The 27,508-nt window shown below is 39.8% G+C and overlaps 5 protein-coding genes across 9 annotated transcripts in view; 4 read left to right on the forward strand and 1 right to left on the reverse strand.

Moving 5' to 3' along the window:
- Positions 1–27,508, reverse strand: part of LOC139947184 (dynein axonemal heavy chain 5-like) — a 92,443-nt gene that overhangs the window by 58,649 nt on the left and 6,286 nt on the right. For all 5 annotated transcript variants that reach the window (XM_071945052.1, XM_071945050.1, XM_071945051.1 and 2 more), the window contains 15 exons: positions 26,686–26,718; positions 26,203–26,265; positions 25,390–25,489; positions 24,326–24,567; positions 23,475–23,655; positions 22,694–22,953; positions 21,722–21,820; positions 19,937–20,118; positions 5,481–5,600; positions 4,520–4,721; positions 3,732–3,827; positions 2,771–3,034; positions 2,091–2,156; positions 1,383–1,612; positions 517–668 (listed from right to left, as the gene is read on the reverse strand). In XM_071945052.1, coding sequence (XP_071801153.1) covers positions 517–668; positions 1,383–1,612; positions 2,091–2,156; positions 2,771–3,034; positions 3,732–3,827; positions 4,520–4,721; positions 5,481–5,600; positions 19,937–20,118; positions 21,722–21,820; positions 22,694–22,953; positions 23,475–23,655; positions 24,326–24,567; positions 25,390–25,489; positions 26,203–26,265; positions 26,686–26,718 — 2,290 coding nt within the window. The remainder of the gene's footprint in view (positions 1–516; positions 669–1,382; positions 1,613–2,090; positions 2,157–2,770; positions 3,035–3,731; positions 3,828–4,519; positions 4,722–5,480; positions 5,601–19,936; positions 20,119–21,721; positions 21,821–22,693; positions 22,954–23,474; positions 23,656–24,325; positions 24,568–25,389; positions 25,490–26,202; positions 26,266–26,685; positions 26,719–27,508) is intronic.
- Positions 9,623–10,564, forward strand: LOC139947290 (beta-1 adrenergic receptor-like). The gene has a single exon (XM_071945186.1). The coding sequence runs from the start codon at positions 9,623–9,625 to the stop codon at positions 10,562–10,564; it is 942 nt and encodes a 313-aa protein (XP_071801287.1).
- On the forward strand, positions 12,444–13,388 carry LOC139947291 (beta-4C adrenergic receptor-like). Its single transcript, XM_071945187.1, has one exon. The coding sequence runs from the start codon at positions 12,444–12,446 to the stop codon at positions 13,386–13,388; it is 945 nt and encodes a 314-aa protein (XP_071801288.1).
- Positions 14,673–17,357, forward strand: LOC139947292 (histamine H2 receptor-like). Its single transcript, XM_071945188.1, has 2 exons — positions 14,673–15,583; positions 17,269–17,357. Exons 1-2 carry the CDS (start codon positions 14,776–14,778, stop codon positions 17,355–17,357), a joined length of 897 nt encoding a protein of 298 aa, XP_071801289.1. The 5' UTR covers positions 14,673–14,775.
- On the forward strand, positions 17,580–18,533 carry LOC139947293 (histamine H2 receptor-like). The gene has a single exon (XM_071945189.1). The coding sequence runs from the start codon at positions 17,580–17,582 to the stop codon at positions 18,531–18,533; it is 954 nt and encodes a 317-aa protein (XP_071801290.1).

Genomic DNA, 27,508 nt, shown 5'->3' on the forward strand with positions numbered 1-27,508 from the left:
GTTTTGGAAAAAGGTTTTATTACAGGGTATGGAGTGTGGTGAAGAGTGTCGTCAATTATAGTTTTCCGCCTTCAGCTCCCCTTTACCCACAGAACTCGACACCAACTTCATTATCTAACAATCCAGGCATCACAATCTCATTCAGATTGTAATCCTTCATTCGCACCAATCCAACCTGGAAGAGGTTCAGGTTAAGGTTTCAGGTTTATTTTCCATACCATTAGGTAGTACATGAACAATGTATTGAAAACTTATTATCCAAGCATAATAATAACAGAGGTCACAGACAAGACGCCTCAGCTTGCACAAGGTTTGGCCTTTCTCAAAAACAATATATCAAAATCTGAAATCTGAAATATAAATATGAAGTTACAATCATGACCGGATCTCGTTGAAACCAGTGACAACAGTCAAGGTTTTTTGGGGCCAGTGGACCTTAAATATAATTTTGGATTAAAATCTTGGATTGATTTTTAGTCCACGATCATGACGATGATGAGCATGGGGTTTGCTTACATTGGTCAAGGCTGAGGGAAGTCCAGTTGAGACTTGTTAGTCCGGGTTTCAGAGCATCCTCAACGCGACGTCTGAATGGAGACATCAGGGGAAGCACCAAGTTGGGAATGGTGGCCACGATGCGGTCATACTCTCTCAGTAACTCAACCAACCTGAGGAATCAAACCAAACAAGTTTATTAAAGGTAGGGTTTTCCTTTTTTCTTTGTGGCCTATTTCACTACATTGCAGGAGATAAGCCCGGGGTATTGACCCAACTCACCTGACGTCATCATCGAATAATCTTTTAATCGCCATACTAGTGGGCAATGTCACTGTCAGTGAAGTGCGCATTTTAGGCGATGTGGCGTTAACACGTAAACCCATTGACTACCAAAATAATGAGCGTGGCACAGTCGCGGCGTGTGATGTGCGTGCGACGTGCATGCAAGGGGTCAATACCAAATTGATGGGGTAGATCAGGGGTAAAGCTATCCTAGTGTGAAAGGGTCAGCCTTGATTCCCCGTGGATGCCCCCAGGAAATGAACGAGTGAAAAGGGCTTTCCAGAGAATACAGGGTCCAATTGCATGGCTCTGCCGCCGAATTCTGCACTGATGATCACCATTCTTTGCTCGATGAATTTCTGCACTACCCTTGTAAGTGTAGAATGCCTAGTAACATGGAGACAGGCCAAAATTCCCACCGACCCATGAAATAGGCTTCACGTAAGCGCAGAATTCCCTGCTTCCATTAGTGCCTGATTCTTTGCTTGCGGTAAACAGTACCATGTAATTGGGTCCTGGTAATGTGTTGTTCCACTACACAGCTCTGCATGGATCAACACAGGCGGTCAAATATTTTTAAGACTACTACCAAGATGACTTACGCCACATAGTTAGCCTTGATTTCAGCTTCCTTTAGAATCAAGACCCCGGCAGAATCCGGCACCTCCAGATTCATCTTGCTGAGATATTTAGCCTCAGCGATCAGCTCCAACACTTGAGGGTCAAAGTTCACAAAGAGCTCCTTGGTCTCCGGATGGCGCACCAAGAGGGAAGAGTTGAGGCCGGAGCGGATGGTGTCAACAGCGCGGAACCAACCTCTGTGGTAGAGAAGCTGAAAAGAATCGAAAACAGATTTGGTAACGATAAAATTAAGTTTTTTATTTTTTTTTTTACACCCATTTTAGACAGGTGTGCCAGAGTCGCGCGGAACCAAATAGAATAGGAGCCACTTTAAGTCCATTAAATTAAATTTTGGTTTCAGACAGGCGAACTGTACATAACATTTACATTGGCTCAGCTCATGAAAAGATCGACGTCTGAAACCAAGGCGCTATAGAGTTGTTCGGAATAACTACATGTATATCAGTCAATTTTTCAGACGTCACACTTTTCTGTTCTTGGTTCGGCTAGGTCAGGGCACCTGTCTAAAATGGTTGTTACATACAAATCCTGCTGTACGTCTTCGTTCTACCCCAAATCCTTTAAAAGAACCCAGTCAGCTTCCCTTGTTTAATATTTGCCTTTTCTTTTTTTAGACATTTCAGTCAGTGTTGGTCAAGCAACTTTAAAAAACATCTAATTTTTCTCACCTCATACTCCAACAGAACTGCAGCCATCTTGTTGAAGTTCCTGATGATTTTCTTTGCTTCTTGAGTCTGTAGAAAAAAAACATATCAACGAATTTTAAACAAATGCCAAAATTTTGCCGTGAACAGGGAGAAAGAGAGCAGAACCCACAAAATGCAAGGGGTAGTTATTTAGAAGACAAAGGGGGAAGGGGGGAGAGAAATGGGCCTGGTTAAACCACCAAAATTTGGAAACACAAAGGACACAATTTTTCCTATATTCAGTATTATATTTAAAACAACCTATATGACCCCACCTTTAACAGGTATGATTATCTGGTCCTTGGAAAAAAAGTAGGAACATTTGGGGCTGACCTAAATGTACATGCCTTGGAAGACTTTTCAGCCGTGAATATAACAAAAACTGATTTATCCAGGGGTACCCAAACATTTGATGAACAGACTAAAGTAGAAAGTCTGTTTTAAAGATAATGAGTAGGGTAGATGGCCTTAGCTTTCGATCCCAACCGGACCTTCTTCAGAGGCACAAAAAAGTACAAACAAATACATATTCATTCATAGATAATAAGATTGGCAAGGGATTAATGGAAGGACCCAGAAAAAAAGGCGGAAAAATTACACCCAATCAAAGTTTCTATTTCAGAAACAGTTGCCCTGTTTTAAAGAGTATCAATAAAACTTACCCTCAGAACCTCTGGCTTTCTCTTGAAGGCCCTCATGGGCGTGTCGATCTTACGATACAGCTGCCTTGCCCAGGTGATCTTGCCCGCCACCGGGGGCATGTTACGCATCACCGGGGGGTCATCCTTCCCCTTCTGGTACAGTTTGCGCACCGACTCCAAGTCACGCCCGTAGTTTATCAACACACGCATGTACTTGTCGGTCAGGTTGAGGTGGGAGCTGGAAATCTTCTCGAATTTGGAGAGGAGGTCTAAGGCCTTATCGGTCTGTCGAGATAAGTTGTTTCATTGAAAGTGAATTCCTGAACCATTTACTTTTTGGTTCTAAGGATCATGTGAACCGTTTGTGAGTAAGAGTTGCAAATAGATTGTCCTTAAATTAAATGGAACAATTTTGGAAAGCTTAAAACAATTTTTCTTTTTATAGGGTCAAGTTTGAATACTGTGATCATGGTTTGATGGTAGTCCTTACAAACTTTCCGATGTGCTTGATTTTTTTTTGGAAATTTCCTTCTGGAAAATTAGCCTTACATTTCTTATGTCTCATCACTATACGCAGACATAATTATTTATAATTTGTTTCCCAAAACAACAAAATGTCAGGAAAATCATTAAAAAACAGAAATCCTTGTTTTTTTTACTGTCATGAGTTGATATTATCAACCTTGCAATTGCAAGGGTCGTGGGTTTGAATCCCACCCGAGTAACATGCCTGTGATGTTTTTTCACAGAACTCGGGAAAGTAATGAGTATACAGTGCTTACACACATCGGTGTATGGATAATTAAAAAAAAAAAAAAAAAAAAAAAAAAAATTTAACAACCTTGCATTACTGTTTGTTAATTCATCTTTGTACATGAAATGTCTAATACACTTTTGGGTTTTTTTTTGCATCTTAAAAAATAAAAATGGTTTTACTGAACAAACAAATAAATAAATACACAAACAAAAAACAAATACTTACGGTTAGTTGTTTGTCAAACCATGAATCCACGAAACCTTGCAGCTGTGAGTGCAGGCTGTCCATCAGAGAACGGAACTCAATATAGTCAACATCAAACTGAGAATACAAAATAAAGAAAATTATTGCTGATTGGCTTCCTAGAAACCTGCGCTAAACAAATTTTACATTTCTGTATACGAGGTAATAATATAAGTTATCACACAAGGGCGAGTGGATTACGGAAAAATATAGCGCGTCTGCGTCCCATGAGTTGGATATGGGACGCAGACGTGCTATATTTTCCGTATTTCCATGAGCGCGCGTGAGATAGCGTATTTATCTTCAAGCAAACTTGGCACGTTACATAGAACACACAATACGCATGGTAGTGCAATGTAGGTTTTTATCACCACTCCGTTCTGCGAATCTGATTGGAGAATTAGCCCGTACTTGAAGATGATAATAATAATGACGTCTTCTATAGTGTCGTGGCCGAGCGGTTAAGAGCACCGAATTCAAACTCTGGTGTTTCTGATCAGCAGAGTGTGGGTTCGAATCCCCAGCCGTGACACTGTGTCCTTGAGCAAGACACTTAACCACTGCTTCGTCCTTCGGATGGGACGTTAAGCCATACTCAGCGCCTTGAGTACCTTGTTTGGTAGATACATGCGCTATATAAGACTTCTATATTGTTATTATTGTTATTATTATCCAATGTCTAGGGAATGTTACTGAAATGTTTGGAAAAAGATGAGTATTAATGTTTATTGTCTGGATGGCTCTGATGGAATATTATTAACTGTTCTCACCTCTCCTTTGCGATGGTCGAGTACATCATAACTCTTCTTCTTGTAGGTGGCAGTGATGCCTTGGAATCGGATTAAGATGGAGTCAATTCCTTCGATCTTTACCTCTCCCAGTGAGCTCATACTCTCCATGGTGTTTACCATGTCAGAGATGCGCTCAAGACGCTTGCAGAACGTGTCAAACTTGCCGAAGATGTAGTTCTCACTGCAGAAACAAGTCAGTTACATGTACAATCTGATTAATATTTATGGCAAATAATTTTGATAAATTGTAGCCACATACATAACTGTTTCAGCTGAATAGCTGAGTGATACCCATGTAAACGTGATAGCCAAAATCGGTTAAGTGTAGCCCTAACCTTGAATTTGCAGTCCGCCTTAGATGTTGCAATTTGTTTAAAGACACTGGACACTATTGGTAATTGTCAAAGACCAGTCTTCTCACTTGGTGTATCTCAACATATGCATTCAAAATAACAAACCTGTACAAATTTGAGCTCAATTGGTCGTCAAAGTTGCGAGATAATAACGAAGAAAAAAAGCACCCTTGTCACACGAACTTGTGTGCTGTTAGATGGTTGATTTTGAGACCTCAAGTTCTAAATCTGAGGTCTCAAAATCAAATTCGTGGAAAATTACTTCTTTCTTGACAACTATGTCACTTCAGAGGGAGCCATTTCTCACAATGTTTTAAACTGTCAACCTCTCCCCGTTACTCGTCACCAAGTATTAAGGTGTTATGCTAATAAGTATTTTTGAGTAATTACCAATAGTGTGCACTGCCTTTAAAGATCACTTTTTAAGTATGTAAATATCAATTTGACTAGATTATAACATTTTGTATTATTTATTTGGAACAACTGTGTTTTCTGCAATATTTATAAAGCGTATTACGTTAATTGATTGACCTGATGTTAAGTGATCTCTCACAACAAAAAATTACACAAAAGACTTCCAGCCGTACCTGAACTCAAACTGCCTCTCCTCTGGAGTTTCCTTCAATCTCTCCTTTGTCTTATGGAAACATTTCTGGTACTCATCGTTCAGATAAATACAGTCATTCAATCTCTTCAGCAAGTCAGATCTAAAAAAATATAAAAAAATAAAAAGCAAAGATAAAAGTAAAAATCTTGAAAACAAACAGATTCTATAAACTCTAAAAAAATACAATTTTAATGATATAATTATAATAATAACAAAGTCTAATATAGCGCACGTATCTACCAAACAAGGTATTCAAGGCACTTAGTATTTACAAATTTCCAGAAAGGTAGGTAATTGCAGTGATGAATTTTGAGACCCAATTAGTTAGCACCTTATAAGGGTTTACAAGGTGCTACGGCGCATACAGCAGCCACAGCCAGGAACACCGGGGCAAACCCCTTCTCTTTTTCGATAAGTGCACTGGGTTCTTTTACATTCGTTACACAACACATGGGACCAACGACTTTCTGTCCCATCCGAAGGACGAAGGTTAAGTGTCTTGCTTAAGGACACAAGTGTCACTGCTGGGGATTCGAACCCACACTCTGCTGATCAGAAACACCAGAGTTTGAATTCGGTAATCTTAACCGCTCGGCCACGATACGTCCACTAAATTTTACAGTTCAATTAAAATGTAACTGTCTTTTTGCTAATTTATATTTGTTTTGTCGCTTTCTGCTGTTGTACATGTTTTAACTCTTTTTTTGTTTAAATTAAACTAGGGTCAAACAAATAATAATAATTGTATACTCAGTGTTCACCATACTTCAGTGTTCATACCAGTTTATATCAACAAAACAATAACAAAACTTATATCAAGTATAGGTCCACTAAATAATTCCCTTAGAACTGGGCCAATCAAATTGCAATTAAGACTGTTATTTAATAAAGTCAAGACTAATAAAAAAAAGGAGGTCTAATAAAAAAAAGGAGGTCTACTGTTTACAACAAAGAGCTTGACCAAACAAAACCCAGGCTCGTCTTTAGTGAACATCCGTTCAGCTTGTTGTGACCATGCAGAACACTGGGAAAGCCAGGTTTGGAAGGTTAAGCAATTAAGTAAACAGCATATTAACTGGTTGTAAATCCTAGCATGCCTCGACTTTTTAGCTTAAAATCTTGTGGAAACCAATTTGTGTTAACAAGAACAACAGGGCTACCCCCAACCCATCACGTCATCACGAGTGCCCAAGTTTTGTCTGTGCATTTTCTACGCTAATTCAAGAGACTTGCAATCTATGTGACGGATTGAAAGCAAAGGCCTTCATGTAATACGCAAGAGCAGTTCTATAGCAATGTCTACTAACTAATAGACCACCGAGATTGCCCTGAAGCTAGAGGCAGTTCGAATCCTATGTTTTAGCAGCGGATACCGTAACGATTTTGTTGACATTATCAACCTACAATGAACACTACATCCACTATGTCCGCGGACACTGTGGGTCTGTCTCCAGTCCTCATCGCACTCCGTACTTGTTTCATCGCCATCATTGCACTGCTGATTATATCTGGGAATATTCTTTCAATTGCCGTGACACGCCGTGTAACCAACTTAGCTGACAGCACCAAGGTTCTGATGACGTCACTGGCTGTATTCGATCTTCTGCTGGGATTTTTGGTACTGTTCTGCGTTGTAGCATCTGCTCTGGATAGTTGGCCGTTTGGCGAGGTGGGATGTGAACTGTGGACAGTAGGAGCGTACCATGGCCTCTTTATGTCCAAGCTGTCAGTTATCCTCATCAATATAGAACGTTACATCGCAGTCAGTCGGCCCTACAAGTTTCCCCTGTGGTGTACGAAACCTCGATTCATCGTACTTGAACTCACAGCAACCATCACCTCATTGGTCGTAATCATCACCTCAAAAGTTATACTCCAAGAATCTGCGATTTACTATTCAACATCGGCTTTCTGTTTCGACGCAAACACCAGCAGAGTTGGAGCAGTTCTTCGCCTTCTTGTTGGCGACTTAATCCCAACTCTTATCATGACCTTCATATACTCTCGTCTGATCAAAATAAGTCGTCAACATGAACTCAGAAATAATCACAACGGGCAAAACCACCTTTGTGAAAACAAGGCCCTGAAGACGTTCCTTGTGATTACTATGACGTTAAGTGTTTGCTATACACCATTTCTTCTTTTGAGAGCAGTTGAATCGTTCACAGGTGTCGCTAGCCCCGAATACCTTCAGTTTATGACAGTATGGTTGGCTGTGTGCAACAGTTTGTTTAACGTCTACATCTACTGTTTATTTAACGAGTCGTTCCGTCAAACGGCTAAGAAAATCATCTCAAAAAAAATTTGTTTTTGCAAAACGTCAATTGAACCAGAAAGTGTTGAAACTTAAGTCAATAACTGAATTCAGTTTGTTGTTCGGCATAATTTTTGCAGTTCAAAAAACGTTCTACCGTATAGTAGTAGATTTTGCCCTCTGTACTGTTTCATGGTCGTCATTGCACTGCGATTATCTACGTCAAGTACAAACACCCACAAGCAAAGAAACCTTGCTTACCTGTGAAATAATTTGAGCAAGATTTCCCTGCAAACTTCCGCCAATTTTTACTACAGTAAGCATGGAATGAAATTGGGTCCTGCTTCTGCTAAGCATATGTTGTGCTGTACAACAACAGCAAATTAGACCCAAAGATGAAGTAAATCTCAGAAAAAAATGCTTCCAAATGAAATAAAACTGCGCAAAAAAAAACCCCCAAAAGCATCGTGCATTGAATCTGCTTTGATTGATTTAGTAATTGCACCTAATAGACTCTGTTTACTCAAGCAGTATGGACTTGCAATACTGCCTTATGACAAAGCTTTTAAAGGATTTGGGTACTTTTTCAAAATGTCCATAGATTTACATTAAACTTACAGGGTTTGAAGATAATGATAGTGGAAAGCTTCCCTTCAAATATTACTTACTGAGGTGTTTTAGTTTTGAGAAATGAGTAAAACAATGTCATAAAAATACCTTTGTAAATGTTTAATATAATTTTCGTCTCATGAGATGAAAATTATTTACATGACATTGTTTTACTCATTTCCCAAAAACTACAGCACCTCAGCACGTAATATTTACAGGGAAGCTTTCTACTATCATTATCTTCAAACTGTGTAAGTTAAGTGTTTTTCTGTGGACATTGTGTTTTTTTTCCTACAAAAGTTACATAGACCCTTTCATTGAAAACAAAATCAGGCAGTGAATAACTGAATTGCTGTCATTTTTAATTGAAATAGAAGCCTCGGCAAATTGCTAGACATCAACCTTGACAAGACGGCTGATCATAACGGAGAGCTAAAAGCTCACAGCATCATTATACAGAAGAGGGTTGGATGGGGAGATGTTAATATGGATTACTTGTTTGATTAACAAAAACGTTCGGGCACTTAGGCTGGATCAACTCAAACAGCAAAAAAGCTATTAAGTTCATTTGAACAGAAAAACCCGGTCAATACGGCGGTTTCAAGGGTATCGGTTGCTTTGATGAGCACACGTCGGAATACCTCAGTACTGCGTTCACCCGAAGGATATCAAGAAAAGCAACACGATTATTATAGTATTTAATATCCATAGTTCAAAGGAGATTTTGAGGTGCCGTTGAGGAACTGCGATAATATGAGCAAATTAATCAACTGATTAGGATTTGCGATATTGTGAGCTGCGGTATCAATGCATCAAATTCATTTGTGGTCAACACCATCTTTGAGAGCTTACCTACTTGTTTCTTCTACTGACTGTCGAATAGTTTTCAGAATTCCAGAGACTACTTAGTTCTGAAATGAATTGTCCTGCTTATTGGCTACTACGCATACTTGGGCGGAGGTAGTAAATCGGCCATGACTATTCTACCGCTCAGTGGATCGAGGGGACTTTTTGTTATTAACTTCACTCTCGCGCAGCGAGTTCTTAATAACTCTCACTGTTTTGACTAGAGCGTGCTCTTGTCAACATCAGGAGACTGAAGACAGTAAGCAGTAAGACAGTTACTGACGCAGGTCTCTCGTACATTTGTAGAGTTGCGTGTAGTGAATGCATACATCTGAACCATCTCTCACACCTGGTGGTGACTTGACGTTGATTTCAGCATCGCATCGGACAGTTGCATTGGATCAAGGCCGACAATGAACTCTACAATCTCAAGGTCATCGGGTCTGTCTCCAGTCCTCATCGCACTCCGTACTTCTTTCATCGCCATCATTGCACTGCTGATCATATCTGGGAATATTCTTTCAATTGCCGTGACACACCGTGTAACCAACTTAGCTGACAGCACCAAGGTTCTGGTGACATCACTGGCTGTGTATGACCTGCTTATTGGACTTATGTCTGTGTTGGGTCTTGTTGCTTCTGCTCTAGACAGTTGGCCTTTTGGTGACTTTATCTGCAAAGTAACTGTTGCATCTGCGGTACTTTTTTTCATCATGTCAATGCTTTCCATTATCTTTTTGAACATTGAACGTTACATAGCTATCACTCGTCCCTATAAGTTTCCGGTCTGGTGCTCTAGAAGACATAGCATCATCCTAGTACTTGTGTCTTCGACTCTAGCACTGATTTTTACCGTCTGCTCTCACCTCATACTAACAGAGATGGGAATAACTTCACAATATTTCGCCGTCCCTGCACTGTGCTTTTACAACAACCTTTACCCTGCTATCATTACATTTTTCCTCATTTTAGCAGTCCTAATCCCAGTGCTAATCATGACGATTGTATACGTTCGTTTGATTAAAATCAGTCGAGATCACGAACGACGTATCCAGCAAAACGGCCAAGCAGCGAACAACCCATCGGAGCACAAAGCTCTGAAAACGTTCCTCGCCGTCACTCTGACCCTGGCAGGATGTAGGACTCCGATCTTTATTCTGGAACTTGTGGAACCTTTGACGTCGGTACCTAGCCCCGAATGGCTTCAAGGGACACTGATGTGGCTTACCTTTTGTAATAGCATTTTAAATGTTTACATCTACTGTTTCTTTAACAAGGCCTTTAGCCAAGTGGCTAAGAAAATCCTTTTCCGAGGAGTCACTTGCAACAAATCAGTTGCACCGATAAATATTTAACACTTTTAAATTTTTTCTCTTGCGCTAAGTGTGGGTTCTACTTTTAGATAAAGTTTATGCTTTTTTTCCAAGGATTCGAAAATCCATTTATGCCATTAGTTGTCCTACTTAAGGACGGTTTCCCATATCATCCCACGCAGTGAAAAAACAAATTTTGTCCTTCCAAGATAATTTGTAAATAGCTAATATGCCTCTAATGGCAAGATAATATCTCCATCACATCCCTCAAGTTAAGTGGAAGTTCCTGTTTAAGCAGACAATATCTGCTAATTTAGTTGTAATGGATTAATGTAGAGGATGATGTTGAAGTACAGTTTTAATTTGTAGTGACACACCCTGATATTAACTTTTGGCTTCAGCCTAATGTAGAGCAAAATCGAATGCGCACATTTTGTCGACTACTGACCAGCAACATTGCAAAGTGAAGTTTGCACTCGAACGACTCGTTTGGAAGTCTAGTCAACCATCGGTACCACGGTACTCAACACCATTGCCTTTTCCTTTTGCTATAGTCAGTATCACTGGTTCCCCTCTGCGCTTTAGACATGTTAGCGTGGAACAGGCCAGCGGTTCCAAATGGTCGAACAAAGTAGTCAACCAATGGTCGACCAGTCTGGGTTCGAGTCAAAATGGTTAACCTTAAACCACAGAGTGCACTCGAACTTGCTCCAAGTTGAATTTGAAAGAAGAGCAACCAGTCGGAGCAACAGTGAATCCCTTTTATAAGTATAGCAAAATGCTTCATCAAAAACTGCCTCAGTTTGTTCATCAGAAATGCATCCAAAAATAATCAACTGCATATAAGACTTTGATATTATTATTATTTTTCCAGACCAATGCTTGGTAAATAACTTAGCCCCCATCGCGAGTGATGAAGCACCATATCAGAACTGCGTCATTCATTTTGACTTACTCACTGCATGATGGAAATATATATTGCGAAGATCTCCTAATTACAAGTGACAGCGCCTGTACAAACATCGTTAATACAAAAACGGAAGGCTGCAAAGATGACATTTAATAAGCCCTATTTCATTGATTACTCCTACTAAATATAAATGACAGTGCAGTTCCTTCATATCCTTCATTCAGATCTAAGCGAGCTTTTATGAAATTCACAGCTTTTCACCCTTTTGTGTGGCATCAACTTTAGCTCAGACATTGTAGCTTGGATAGATTTGTCAATCCTAAAATCAAACACACCAAACATTTATCGTTGATGTAATGCACACTCTATTGACAGACACTGGAAGTTTTGAGTGGGACTCATACAGTCGAGACCGGTGACGTACGTGTCTCTTTAACTCTAGAATGAAGTGGAGAATTTGATATGCATTACAACATTGTGTGAGATGGATCAGAATCTGCTCAGCTTCTTGCGTTTAACCGAAGCAAGACACTGATAAAAAGGCTCCAACCCATCCATTGGTAACACTGTCTCATAAGCATCAAAGCCTATCTTGAAGCAGCTTCACTGGCTCCCCGTTGAACAGAGAATAAACTACAAGATTAACCTACTTATTTTCACCAACCTACATCTGTGATCTTGTCTGGCCTTACAGCTTGTAAAAATCTACGTTCAGCGGCTTACAAACTCCTCCATGTGGAATATGCTTTGAATAATTCATAGGGATCCCAGTCTTTTCAGGGACAGTCATGTAGGTCATCATCATCATCAGTCGGCTGCACAGCAGGCGGACACAAGCTTTTTCCGTTCTCTCCTGTCTTGTGCTATTCCCCAAATCTTTACAGGGAGACTTGGATTTATAATGAAATCACCAAGTGAAACTGATGCGAACCAATAACTCCATCATTTGTGATAAAGAGAAAATATTTGTGTTTGACGCCCTTTCGAGTTACTTGATATTACAAATTAACAATGAATACTACATCCACAGACAAGGCAGACTCTATGGGTCTGTCTCCAGTCCTCGTTGCACTCCGTACTTGTTTCATCGCCATCATTGCACTGCTGATTATATCTGGGAATATTCTTTCAATTGCCGTGACACGCCGAGTCACCAACTTAGCTGAAAGCACCAAGGTTCTGATGACATCACTGGCTGTGTATGACCTGATGGTTGGCTTCCTTGCTCTTTTCAGCGTTGCACCTTCGGCCCTAGACAGATGGCCTTTTGGTGATATTCCCTGCAAACTATTAGCTTCGAGTATAACTATGTTCTTCATAATGTCACTAACTCTAATAGTGTGTCTCAACATAGAACGGTTCATTGCTATCACCCGTCCATACAAGTTTCCTTTGTGGTGTACAGCACGTCGTGTTGTAATACTTGTTTGTATGGTATCCATATTTAGTTTAGGTTTCTGCGTCAGTCTGATTTTTCAAATATTACCAACAGATATTGATACTTGGGATAGTTACTTTAATATGAACACCTCAGTGTTTACTAACTTTCTTAGTATAATCCTTGCAGATATATTTCCAACAATATTGATGTCATATATTTACTATCGCTTGATTAAAATCAGTCGCCAACATGAACAGCGACTGAATCAAAATGGCAACAATGAGGCAAACAATAATCATGAAAACAAAGCTCTCAAGACATTCTTTGTTGTTACGTTGACATTCTCCGGATGTTACACGCCAGCTTTGATTTTAAGAGTTGTGAGGTCATTGAGTGTGCCCCTTCCACATTGGCTTGAATTCATTACAATATGGCTGTTAATCAGCAACAGTATGTTCAATGTCATCATCTACTGTCTTTTCAATACGTCATTTCGCCAAACAGCTAAGAAAATCCTCTTAGAGAGATTCCCCTGCTGCAACAGATCAGTTGCTCCAATTAATATTGCAGAATAATGTTGGGAATTTATGTTTAAATTGAAATTAAGAAACTAGGTTTATATGGTAATGTCTTTCAAATGTTTGTAAAGGCCAAACGACCAAGTTGCTTTAGCTTTCAAGTTTACCTTGTGTTCTATTCAAAATGTTATTGTTATTATGCTCTCTAGAAATATTTATTTAATTCAGATGTCTTACAAGTAGACCATAGAGCTAGCCCAGTGACTTGAGGCAGTTTTTAAATCCTATATATTAGCAGCGGTTACCGCAACAATTTAAGAAACTACTGATTTTAGAGTGCTTAAGGCAATCGCACAATATCTGTAAACAGTATTGTCCAGGAGTCATGAGAAAATAACAGGAAAACCCACCCTTGTTTCTGCACGTTTCGCCGTGTCATGACATGTGTTTAAAATAAATCCGTTATTCTCGATATCGACAATTGATTTAATGTTTTCTCAAAAAGTAAAGCATTTCATGGAATAATATTTCAAGAGAAGTCTTTCACCATTACCTTCTGTAAACCCTGTAAATTATTTGGGTTTTTTTTGTTCGGAAAGTGTCCAATGGCTTTAATATGCATCGGTGTAAGGGTAAAAATTATTTTCTTTAACCCTGATGAAAAAATAACATGTATAAGAAGATTTTGTTGTTTGCTCAAATTAATATTGATCGAAGTAATAACTTGTTAAGACCCCTCAATAGGCTACCTGCCAATCACTGTTACCAGTCTTGAAGTTGACTTTGATGCACAGTATTAAAACTGGCTCTTGTTATTAGCGGAAGCACTGACAATGCTGAACTAATATTCATAGAGAACTGGTAAATACAAGCCTAATGAAAAGATGATTAACAACGTATTGCTTCAAATTTTCCCTGCATGTTGGTAGTAACTTAACGGAGTATCTTTAGCGATGTTATAATCGTCTTTCAATTGATGCTGTAGCCTGTATTGCATTTGATGCTTTATGTTGTTGTTACCAATATTGGAATAAATATCTTAAACCAACCACATGTAAGTGACAGTGCCTGCAAATCATTGGTCTATAGGTTGTCATAATAAGAGCCTTGATAATAACGATGCAGTTTATTTGTTAGGGCAGTCCACCAGTCTGTAGATTCGCAGCGTGGAACTCCAATCTATCCGACTTAGCTCAATTTCTACAGAAGAGAGTCTACAATCATCAATGTGCGTCTTCATAAGACTATACAGGAACACAAGCGACATTCCTGCTCTATTAAATAAACTTTGACAAGTTTGTGGGAACTCTGCAAAACCAGAATGAACTGAAAGCTCTTGAATAAGCGGGTACAGATCTCACAGCGAAGGGCCTGGAACTGAAATCAAGGAAACAGTCGGAAAAGGTTCTAGAACTTAAACTGAAATCTGGAAGATACTGTGAATATGAACTCTACATCCACAGACGCTGTGGGTCTGTCCCCAGTCCTCACCGCACTCCGTACTTGTTTCATCGCCATCATTGCACTGCTGATTATATCTGGGAATATTCTTTCAATTGCCGTGACACGCCGTGTAACCAACTTAGCGGATAGCACCAAGGTTCTGATGACGTCACTGGCTGTATCCGACCTCCTGGTTGGTTGCATAGCTCTGCTCACTGTTGTAGTATCTGCTCTGGATAGATGGCCTTTTGGTGATGTGTGCTGCTCTATTTCTGCAGTGTTTACCAGTACAAGTTACTTCATGTCAATACTTTCACTTACTTTTCTGAATATGGAACGCTACATAGCTGTCACCCGACCATATAAATTTCCAATATGGTGTACACGCAGTCGTACGATACTGCTTGTTACTATGGCTTCGTTATTCTGTTTCGCCACTGGACCTTTGTTCATTGTTTCCTTTAAATCATCGGTAGAATATTTTAGGGGTTCACTTGTTTGTTATTACAGTGACAAACAGATCTATTTCAAAACTATCACCCTTTTGTTGGCATTTGTATTGCCACTACTCTTTATGTCGTTTATTTATTATCATTTGATAAAAATCAGTCGACAACACGAGCGTCGACTGAATCAAAATCGTAACAATGAGGCAAACAATAATCATGACAACAAAGCTCTCAAGACATTCCTTGTTGTTACTTTGACATTTGCTTGTTGTTATACTCCACTTATATTTTCAAGGACCGTAGAATCTTTGTTAGCTATACAGAGCCCAAATTGGCTGCGGTTTCTAACACTGTGGCCAGGTACATGTAACAGTATGTGCAACGTGTGGATTTACTGTCTCTTTAATTCATCATTCCGTCAAATGGCAAAAACAATTCTCTCGGAGAGATTTCCCTGTTGCAACAGGTCAGTGGCACCGGTAGTGATCTAATTCAGAACTAATATCAGAACAAGTCTCCTGACGATGACTAGAGCAAGCTAGTCGAATTGTTGAGACCAACCCAAGAACTGACTCTGCGGTAGTACAGTTAATTACGATCCTATAAGCTAAAGTAGTAGTCCCAGCCTATTTCTATACCATCCGCCCAGGTAATAGTTAATAAGCAGGACAGTTCTTTTCAGAACTGAGAAGTCTCTCGAACACCCGAACAATCTACTCCGCGGTAGTAGAATTAAGCAAGACATTTCTCTAAGAACAAACTCTACCTGGCAAGTAGATACACACATGGTGTTACCGCAAACCAAATATACATTAATATCTACTTCAAAACAAGAGTTTGATCCAGAACTAGCATCTACTTCAGGACAAAGAACCTAATCCCTTACTTAAAATCTTATTTATTTATGTATAAGTAGAACCTAATTCAGAACTTAGCCAAGCGGTCAAGCACACTGGACTCAATCTCTGGTGTTTGTGATCAGCAGAGTGTGGGTTCGTGTCCCGGTCTTTACATTTGAGTCCTTAAAGGAACACGTTGCCTTGGATCGGACGAGTTGGTCAAAAAAAAAGCGTTTGTAACCGTTTTTTATATAATGCATATGGTTGGAAAGATGTTTTAAAAGTAGCATACAATGATCCACATAAGTTTGCCTCGAAATTGCGTGGTTTTCCTTCTACTGTGCGAACTGTCACCGTCGGCCATTTATGGGAGACAAAATTTTGACCCCCATAAATGGCCGACGTGTTAGTCGACGAGGTAAAAGGAAAACCACGCAATTTCGAGGCATGTTTGTGTGGATCATTGTATTCTACTTTTACAACATCTTTTTACCCATATGCATTTTATAAAAAACGGTTACAAACGTTTTTCAAAGACCAACTCGACCGATCCAAGGCAACGTGTTCCTTTAAAGCAAGGCTTACATGCAATCACTAGGCAAGCATATTGCTTCGTTCTACAATCAAATCCCTTATTTAGTCTTAATAATGAGTCACGCTAAGCATTAATTACTGTTACCAGCCAGGATGTTGACTCTGGTACACAGTATCAAAACTGGCTCTTATTGTTAGCGGGAGAGCCGAGGCTCTCTATTACTGACAATACTGAGCTAATATTCATAGCGGACAGGTAAAGACAAGCCTAATGGAAAATTGATTAGTCCATCAGCAAATATCCTTCTAAGTGACAGTGCCTGTATAAACATCCCTTTTTTAAAGGGTTGTCGTTTGGTGAAGTTTAATGCCGATTTTGTTTGGGCCATCCACCAGTCTGTAGATTTGTGGCTTGGAACTCCAATCTATCACACTGAGCTCAATTTCTACAGAAGACAATCTTGATTCATCAACTTTTGTCTTGAGAATAAGACTATACAGGAACACAAGCGACATAAAATGCTCACCACAATTCAATGAGTACATGAAATCTATCATGAATCCCTTCTAAGTGACAGGCACTGTGGCATAAAACAGGCACTGTGGCATAAAACATCCTTTTTTTTTATCGGGTTGTTGTTGATGAAGTTTATTGCTGATTTTTGTGAGCAGTCCACCAGTCTGTAGATTCGCGGTGTGGAACTACAACCTATCACACTGAGCTCCATTTCTACAGGAGAGAATCCAGTATCATCAACTAGTGTCTTCAAACTTAAGACAGGAACAGCAAGCGACAGAAACTGCTGTTTCACTCTGACAACTTTGTGGACACTGCAGGAAAATCATGGATTGAAAGCCCTGGAATAAACATGTAAAAATCTCACAGCGAAGGGCCTGGAACTGAAGTCAAGGAAACAGTCGGAAAAGGTTCTAGAACTTAAACTGAAATCTTGAAGATTGGATTTGAAGAACAAACCTTGACGATGTCTACTGTGAATATGAACACTACATCCGCAGACTCTGTGGGTCTGTCCCCAGTCCTCATCGCACTCCGTACTTGTTTCATCGCCATCATTGCACTGCTGATTATATCTGGGAATATTCTTTCAATTGCCGTGACACGCCGTGTAACCAACTTAGCTGACAGCACCAAGATTCTGATGACATCACTGGCTGTTTACGACCTCCTACTTGGTGTAATGACACTACTCACTGTTGTAGTGTCTGCTCTGGATAGATGGCCTTTCGGTTATGTCTGCTGCGCTTTTTATGCAGTACTTATTGGTGGAAGTTTCTTCATGTCAATACTTTCACTTACATATCTGAATATTGAACGGTACATAGCTGTCACCCGACCATACAAATATCCGGTATGGTGTACCAGACGTCGCACGATACTGCTTGTAGCTGTGTCGCCAATAATTTGTCTCACCACGGAAACTCTGATTTTGATCAGCGACATTATTCGTGCAGAATACCTTAGTGGTGCAGTAATTTGTTATAACACTAACGAATTAAACTACTTTAATGCTTCAAGTGCTTTGTGGGCATATGTATTACCATTAATCTTTATGTTATTTATTTATTATCAATTGATAAAAATCAGTCGTCAACATGAGTGCCGACTGAATCAAAACGTCAACAACGAGGCGAATAATAATCATAACAACAAAGCTCTCAAGACATTCCTTGTTGTTACTTTGACTTTTGCTTGTTGTTGGACTCCCCTTATACTTTCAAGGACAATAGAAATGTTAACAGGTGCGCTGGGCCCAAATTGGTTGCAGTTTCTAACATTGTGGTTAGCTACGTGTAACAGTATGTGCAACGTGTGGATTTACTGTCTCTTTAATTCATCCTTTCGTCAGATGGCAAAAACAATTCTCTCGGAGAGATTTCCCTGCTGCAACAGGTCAGTAGCACCTGTAGTGATCTAAATTTGGAACTAGAATGCATTAGAAGTAGAATCCAACTCATGACGAGAATCTAATTTGAACTAGAATCAAACTACGAGCATAAATCTAAATCAGAACTAGCATCCCATCTAGAACCAGAATCCAACTCAGAAATAGAATATAACTCAAAACTATATTCTAATTTGAACTAGAATCAACTTTGGAGCTATAATCTAATTCAGAACTAGCATCTCATTTAGAAAGTAATCTAACCCAGAACCAAATCAAAATCTAATTTGAACGAGAAAAGTTACGATTTTCTTCATTTTTTTAAAAACATTTTATTTCTTTACTGTTGTATTCGCAACTTTCTAAGCTTACGTCTCATTTTTTATTGTTGCACAAGTTCTTGTTTGTATTAGCGCCATGAGCTCTTAAATGTGTTTCCTTAATATGTTTTCATTACCCTTATTATTATACTATCATTATTATTTATGTAATACAACAGATAATTAGCATATGACTGCCCACCAAACTTATACGCTGGTTCAAGCTCAACTAGTCGAGCACTCATACGCTATTCAAGAGGTCACAGGTTTGAGTCCGGCATCTGCCAATTGTTTTTTCTTTGCCTAAACTATTCATTTTCTTTTTAGTAGAGTATTAGGAAGTGACTATAATATTTAAAGGTCTGCCTTTAAATTGTGAGAAAAAAAAAAAAATAACATTTAGTTTAGAAAAAAAAAGATGGCTTTTCTTTGATTTATTGCAGCGAAGTCAAATAACCAAATTGTTGCAATTTGTTACGCTGTTGTAGATTTTTGTAATACGCTTTTGAAAATTCGTCCTAACTCGAGATAAGACTAGTCTTAACTCTTTGTAAAAAAAAACCCTGGAGGTGGATGATTCAAAAGAGGGCGCTATCAGAAGAAGTTTGTACACAGTTTGCCATATGGGGAGACAAAATCTCCTGCCACACCCAGGTGTCTCAGGGAAATCTGACTGCCAGAGATTCTGCCCCCCATATGGGAAATTAACATTGGCTGGAGCAGGAGGAGTCAAAAGAGGGCGCTATCAGAAGAAGTTTGTACACAGCTCGCCAAATGGGGGGGGGGGGACCACAGAATATCCTACCAGACCAGTGTCTCAGGGAAATCTGACTGCCAGAGATTCTGCCCCATATGGGAAATTAACATTGGCTGGAGGAGGAGTCAAAAGAGGGCGCTATCAGAAGTTTGTACACAGCTCGCCAAATGGGGGGGGGGGGGGGGGGACCACAGAATATCCTACCAGACCAGTGTCTCAGGGAAATCTGACTGCCAGAGATTCTGCCCCATATGGGAAATTAACATTGGCTGGAGGAGGAGTCAAAAGAGGGCGCTATCAGAAGTTTGTACACAGCTCGCCAAATAGGGGACATAATCTCCAAACACACAAGACCTTACCTTTCAAGTTCCCAGATCTTGGAGGCGTCTCTGTTGATATAGGCCTTGCAGGTTGTGATCATCTGGTTGGTGACCTTGACGAATAGTGAGGTCATCCTCTCTGATGTGTTGTAGTAACGGGAGATGCTGTGGATCATCCGGATTGCGTTCATCAGACTGGGAACGTGTTCTACCATCACACACTGTAGAGAAAATTAGTTTCATTTAAAGGAACACGTTGCCTTGGATCGGTCGAGTTGGTCTTTGAAAAGCGTTTGAAACCGTTTTTAAAAAAATGCATATGGGTAGAAAGATGTTGTAAAAGTAGAATACAATGATCCACACAAACATGCCTCGAAATTGCGTGGTTTTCCTTTTACCTTGTCGACTAACACGTCGGCCATTTATCATGTTTTATGGGGGTCAAAATTTTTACTCCCATAAATGGCCGACCATGTTAGTTCGCACAGTAGAAGGAAAACCACGCAATTTCGAGGCAAACTTGTGTGGATCATTGTATTCTACTTTTAAAACATCTTTCCAACCATATGCATTTTATAAAATACGGTTACAAACACTTTTGTTTTGACCAACTCGTCCGATCCAAGGCAACGTGTTCCTTTAATAACAAATTTAATGAAAAAACAGGGACACGGCCAACATAGGGCTAGATAGCTCAGTTGGTAGAGCGCCGGCACATTAATTCGGAGGTCGTTGGTTCGATCCCACTCTTGTCAATTCTTTGTTCAACCCCCAAAATTAATTTAATAATAATAAATAGAAGTGGCTTCTTATATAGCGGTCATATCCGTCACGCTCAAGGCGCTTTATTACACAGTATTTCCCTGCAAGGTATGTGGGTCTACGTCCCATCCAAAGAGCGAGGGGGTGAAACAAAGAACAATTTGAGCAGGATAAGAACCAAGGACATCAGGTTTAGTGGGTCAGTGCTCTACCAACTGAGCCGTCTATACCTATGTTGGCGATCTCTTTATTTTGTCAGTATCTATGATCGGGGCCCAATTTCATAGAGCTGCTTAAGCACAAAATTTTGCTTAAGCAAAAAAATCCTTGCTTAGTAAAATCAGATTACCGGCCAAGACTCCACTAAATTGTTATGCTAAGTAAACAACAGCTAAATACCGGTCACAAGCAATGTATATGGCATGAAATGTTGGCCAGTAACATGTGTAAAATAAGCGAGCTATTTTCGTGCTTAAGCAAATTTTTTGCTTAAGCAGCTCTATGAAATTGGCTCCAGGGGTTCCAGTCAGAAGCCGACACTTAGCTGTTGTATAGCCAAAGACCTCATCAAAATTTATGATATGAAGTAGCAGCCAGGGGCTCATTTTAAGACGATGCAACTTTTGATTTCAAAACCAAGTAATAAACCACAAAAGAAAACTGAGTGGGAAAAACTGCAATAATTTGGGTGGCAATATTATTTTATAAGAGATGTTAAATTTGCATCGGGGATAAAGAATATTAATTTTGGTTTTTACCCATACACCGATGTTTGTTAGCACTGTATACTCAGTACTTTCCCGAGTCCTGTGAAAAAAATATCACAGGCATGTTACTCGGGTGGGATTTGAACCCTTGACCCTTGCCATTCTAGAGCAGTGTCTTACCAACTAGACTACGGAGGTTGCCCGGCAACATGTGCCTTGCAGATGGCAAAGTGAACCAATAAGCAGGCAACCATACCAGAAAAATTGTTCATGCTATTTGTTTTTTTGAAGAGGGGATGGTTTGGGGCGAAATTCAAAATCACAACAAAATAAAACCGAAACCTGATATACTTACGGGATCACATTTGACTAGCGGCCCAAAGAATTTATCCAGAGTGTAAAGATACTTGACATTATCTTTAGCCTCATTTGCTGCATCAGTAATGCGGATATCCTGAGGATGAACACAATTAAAAACAATCAAGTCAATCAAAATTTATGTATTTCAACATGTTCAAGGATTTACTTCACTGCTTAATTATTTATTGATCAATCTTGTTTTAGTCTTCTGCTAATAGTTCCATTAATAATAATAATAATAATAATAATACAATAATAATAACACAAGATATTTATAAAGAGCTCTAACTAACAGAGGATAGTACCACAGTGCTGTACACAAATAAAACAAAAAGCATAGAATAAATAAAAGCAAGCAAATCAGTTGAACAAGTGGGTTTTGAGAGATTTCTTGAAGACTGCTAGTGAGCTGAGTGGCGGATGCTGTGAGGTAAATCATTCCAGAGTTTGGGGGCAGCAGCGTGGAAGCTTTTTTCCCCAGTAGTGGTGCGTCTTTTGGGGATGGCAAGTAGTCTGGTGTCAGTAGATGACCGAAAGGAAAACAATTGCAGTTACGTTTAGACCCTAGCAGAGCCTTTGAGAAAGAGTCTACTAGGGTCGATATGTCAGGCCATGAAATATATTTAAATTTTATTCCAAGATCCTAATGGTTGTTAAACAGTTTGCAACACATCTAATTCTATTCACTCAAATAAGAAAATGAAACAAAACAATGCACGCTGTGTCACATGCAATAGTGGTCTAACAGGTCAAACCATTTTTTTATTATTTTTTTTTCATTTTTGTTAAAGCAAGTATGCCACAAACAAGGCTAAAAGCCGCTCATGCTAATGGGCGACAAGAAGTAAAATATAGAAGATGAAAATAACTTAGGGGAGCTGAAGGTAGGAATTGATATTCCTTGTGAAACACTCTAGCCTATAGGACAGAGGATACTCAAGAATATTCAATGCAAAACTGAACTCACTAGTTCTTTCCACTGCTTCAAGACCTTGGACTTAGCAGCATGTAGGACCCCAACCACAGCCTTGCATCTTGGGCTCTTAATCTGCTCCAGGAGACTGTTGAACTTGGCCATGCGTTTCTTCCAGTGGTCCAGCTCAGCCGACGGACCGATGTCGTCCGCCTCTTTGCGCATCTGCTCGCTCTTGGCAAGGACCTGCTCGATCTGCTTGGCCCACTGGAGGATCAACTCTTCTAGTTTCTCTACTGTGTCCGGAGCGGCAGCTGTGGGGTAAGAATAATAAGAGATGTCAATCAACTGCTTTTTGGGCGCTATCAACCACAAATTACCACCACTCGAGAACTGCTATAACATGAGCAAAATCCCGGAATACGGTCTCTGGTGAGTGCGCGCTCTCTTGTGGCAATAGATCAAAGGAAGATACTAATTAAAGGAGAGCCTTGAACCAAGACTACACAATAATAATATTCGTCACTCAGTGACACTAAAGGCACATTAACATAAAGTACTTCCTGCAAGGTACGTGGGACTAAGTTTGAAATATGAGATCTACTCCTCAAATTTTTGACTCCCATAAATGGCCGAATGTGCTAGTTCGTAAAGTAAAAGGAAAACCACGCAATTTCGAGGCTAATATTTGCGGATCATTATATTCTATTTTTAAATTATCTATCTAACCGTTTGCATTTTATAACAAACGGTCTCAAACGCTTTTCAACGACCAACTCGTCCGATCCAAGGCAACGTGTTCCTTTAACCGCTAGGTCACAACACCTCTCCTTACCAGCTTGCTGGAAGTCGCTGGCAGTCTTGAGTGAATCCAACATGGACTCTAGATGGTCATGCTCGCAGAGCTGGACTTTACCCTCCATGTTGCCCTTAGCGATGGACAGACTATTGATGAAGCGGTCAAGCTGGTCCAGGAAGTCCGACACTTGACCGTTGTCTTTGATTTCTCCCCAGCTCTGCATGCAAGAAAAAAAATGACAAAGTCAAAACCAAATTCAACAATTAACTTTTTTATAGAGGAAAAAACCTGTTAAGACAGCTTTGTGGACTAGCCAAGATCTGGAATAGACAAAATCTTGGCTATACACTTTGCTTCAAAGGGCATATCAAAGGGCAAAGGCAATGACCAGGGGCATTGAGGCAACTGCCTCTGAAATGCTAATACAATTTCCTCATAGAAAAATACCTTTGTAAAACGAAGCACACAAGCCTGCAAGTTCATTGGGGATGGAATCTAGGAAAGGGTAAGAAGAATGGATTGAGCAAGGATCTGACAACATAGGCCTTTTTCGTAACCATGGAATCGGCTTTGGATTCGGCTTCAGACTCCGTCCTCTCGTCTCAAGCACTGAGCACGTATGCAAAGCACACGCAATTGTCAAAACAGCCGCGAACCAAGCTAGCTTGAGCTGAAGCTGGAGCTGTAGATTTGAAAAGGGCCACAGATGAGAGAATCTGTATACTCCCAAGGGAGCTGAGATGGTTTAAGGAATGAATTAAGTACAAGTGACCAGGAGTAATAATGTTGGAAGTGCATTGAGACGCCCTTCGGGTGTGAAAAGCGCTAAATAAATACTGGTTATTATTATTACTATCTGGTTACTATTATTATTATCTGTACCGCACCTCTTGGCCCTTGAGTGCTGGCACCATGACCTTCTTCAACAGCGTCTGCAGCCCGTCCAGTATCTTCCCATTTGAAGCATCCATCATGCCGTAGTTGATCTCCTGGGCAATGTTCTGGTTGGTGATCGGCTTGGACGTGGGGCGGACGAAGAAGTAGCACATGCCGTTCAGACCCTCCGAGGCGCCTGTGGTCAGGAAGAGGCGTTTCTGAAGAGGCGGGTGGGTGGTCACGCTTGAGGTATCTATCGGTTAGGAGATAAGAAATGTTATTTTTGGTTTTATCCTTACATCGATGGTACCGCAACAAGAAATGTTAAGAAATGATAAGAAATGTTAAGCTAAGTGATGAGACTTTCTTTCACAGGGTGTAGTTGGCAGCAGACAGGTGCAGAGTATACAACCCTAGAGCTGTATATTGAGAAAATAGTGACAACTTGCTATTAGAAGCTGCGTATCAAACTTAATTGCTAAGCAAAGTGTCACAGTACAAATTACAATGGCGATATTAATAACTCATCTTAAATGAATCTTAGTATTCTATGAAATTGAGCTGTGGTCCACATATATCATGCTTTGAAGGCAGTGGACACTATTGGTAATTTCTCAAAATAATTATTAGTATAAAACTTTTCTTGGTAACAAGTAATGGGGAGCTGATGATAGGATAAAACATTGTGAGACACGGCTCCCTCTGAAGTGATGTAGTTTTCGAGAAAGAAGTAATTTTCCACGAATTTGATTCCGGGACCTCAGATTTAGAAGTTGAGGTCTCGAAATCAAGCATCTGAAAGAACACAACTTCGTGTGACCATGGTGAGACAAGGGTATTTTTTTTCCTTTCATTAATATCTCGGAACCTCGACAACCGATTGAGCTCAAACTTTCACAGGTTTGTTATGTTATGCATATGTTGATATACACCAACTGTGAAGACTAGTCTTTGACAATTACCAATGGTGTCTTTAAGAGCGAGTCGTTTGTGGATAAATTACCAAATCCATCCTAGTCAACCAAACCAATGCTATACGGATTATAGATGATTATCGCTGATCTCATGTACTTACCTGTTCTAGAGAACAGCGTATCTCTGGTTGGTGCTTCCTGATAATAGAACATCAGCTTACGAGAACCATTGTTTGCAAAGAAATCCTCAATCAAGTCAAACTAAACGAAATAGACATTGAATAAAAGCATCACAATCACATACCAATTCTTATCTTTTATTTAAGTGAGTGTCAAAATGTTAGAAATCCGGAGCTCTTAAAACAACTACACCTTCACAGGCCTGATACTTCACGAAGGCAATGAAGGCGATTGCCTCCGTGCCCCCTGGTCATTGCCTTGGTGCCCTTGAAATACTCCAGTACAAATTTGCAATTTTGTCATAGGGTGCCCTTTACCATGTTTATAAAGAAGAAAATGCCTTGGTGCCCTTGCCCTTTCAAAAACGAAGCATACAGCCCTGCCTTCATCAACTGTTTTTTTTTTTTTTTTAAGGGGGTGTCAAGAAAAGAAATAAAGGCAGCTTAAATGCAAGGTGACCTACATGTATGAGGTAAATCCAATAAACTGAATACTGAACATGCTGAAAATCACTCCAAACATAGGAAATTAGAGTCAGGGTTTCCTTCTAGTCCTGTTGCACAATATTGTGGGCCATGTTTGTTCTCAAAGTAAAAGGAAAACCACACAATTTTGAGGAATTTTTGCGTGGATCATTATTTTTATATTTGTATTGAAATATATTTCCAGCCATATTTATTTCATAACATTAACACTTTAAAAGCACCCAATTTCAAAGGCAACATGTCCCTTCAAATTGGCCGCTTGTCTGCAGAAAATGACAAGAACACTCTTGTTTATTTAGTTTTACTAACCTTATCATCTCCAAGAATGAAGTCCTCAACTTGAGCAATCTCAATGCCAATGGATTCTGCTAGCTGCAATTGTATTAATTAATGAAAGTTAATCAGTCGAAAGAAGCAATTTCACAAAGCAAAGATCACAAAACCCCCAGTCGTGACACTTGTGTTCCTAAGCACGACACTTTTGTGTCCTTAAGCACGACACTTTTCATTACTTCGTTCTTCGAATGGATTGGACGTAAAGCCTTTGGTCCCATGTGTTATATAACACATGTAAAATAACCCAAGGTGCATTTTATTAAAAAGAGAAGGGGTTCGCCCCAGTGTTCCTGGCTGTGGGTGCAGACAAAAACAAACAAGTTTTCATTTCCACCAGTCATGCCAGTAGGCAGTATGGTGAGAGTTATACAAAGTTGATTTTAAAGCACTTCTCTCCAGAACATTTAAAAAACTTGTCTTTGTTCAACCCCAAACTATTTAAATGACTTGACCTACCTTTCCGAAGACAAACTGATGCCTTGCATCCATCTGAAGTGAAACACATGAAAATAAAACAGTTAGAAAAATCCTCTTATGTGTATGCCACAAAGAGTATTTAAAGGAACACGTTGCCTTGGATCGGACGAGTTGGTCTATAAAAAGCGTCTGTAACCGTTTTTTATGAAATGCATAATGGTTGGAAAGATGTTTTAAAAGTAGAATACAATGATCCACACAATTTTGCCTCGAAATTGCGTGGTTTTCCTTTTACTGTGCGAACTAACACGGTCGGCCATTTATGGGAGTCAAAAATTTGACTCCCATAAATGGCCGACCGTGTTAGTCGACGAGGTAAAAGGAAAACCGTGCAATTTCGAGGAATGTTTGTGTGGATCATTGTATTCTACTTTTACAACATCTTTCTACCCACATGCATTTTATAACAAACGGTTACGAACGCTTTTTATAGACCAACTCGACCGATCCAAGGCAACGTGTTCCTTTAACATCCACATCTATACTTGTCAAAGCCTTTTCAGCATCTAGACATGGTGAGATGACAATGAAGACAACAGTTCAGTTTTAGAAGTGGGAGGAAAACCCCATAGAATTGCTCCAGGGAAAACCCACAAAGTAAAGTAGGGACTGAAAAACCCAATCCACATAGTGCCCCCGGGTCCCCAGAGGTGGAAGGCGAGGCAAGACACCACTGCGCCAACCAGGACCCAATTTCAAAGAGCTGCTAAGCACGAAAATTTGCTTAGCATGAAATTTCTTCCTTGATAAAAACAGGATTACCAACCAAATTTCAATTTGTTGCAAATTGCTTGTTACTGGT

Source organism: Asterias amurensis, chromosome 14, assembly GCF_032118995.1.
Source record: "Asterias amurensis chromosome 14, ASM3211899v1".
NCBI lineage: Eukaryota > Metazoa > Echinodermata > Asteroidea > Forcipulatida > Asteriidae > Asterias > Asterias amurensis.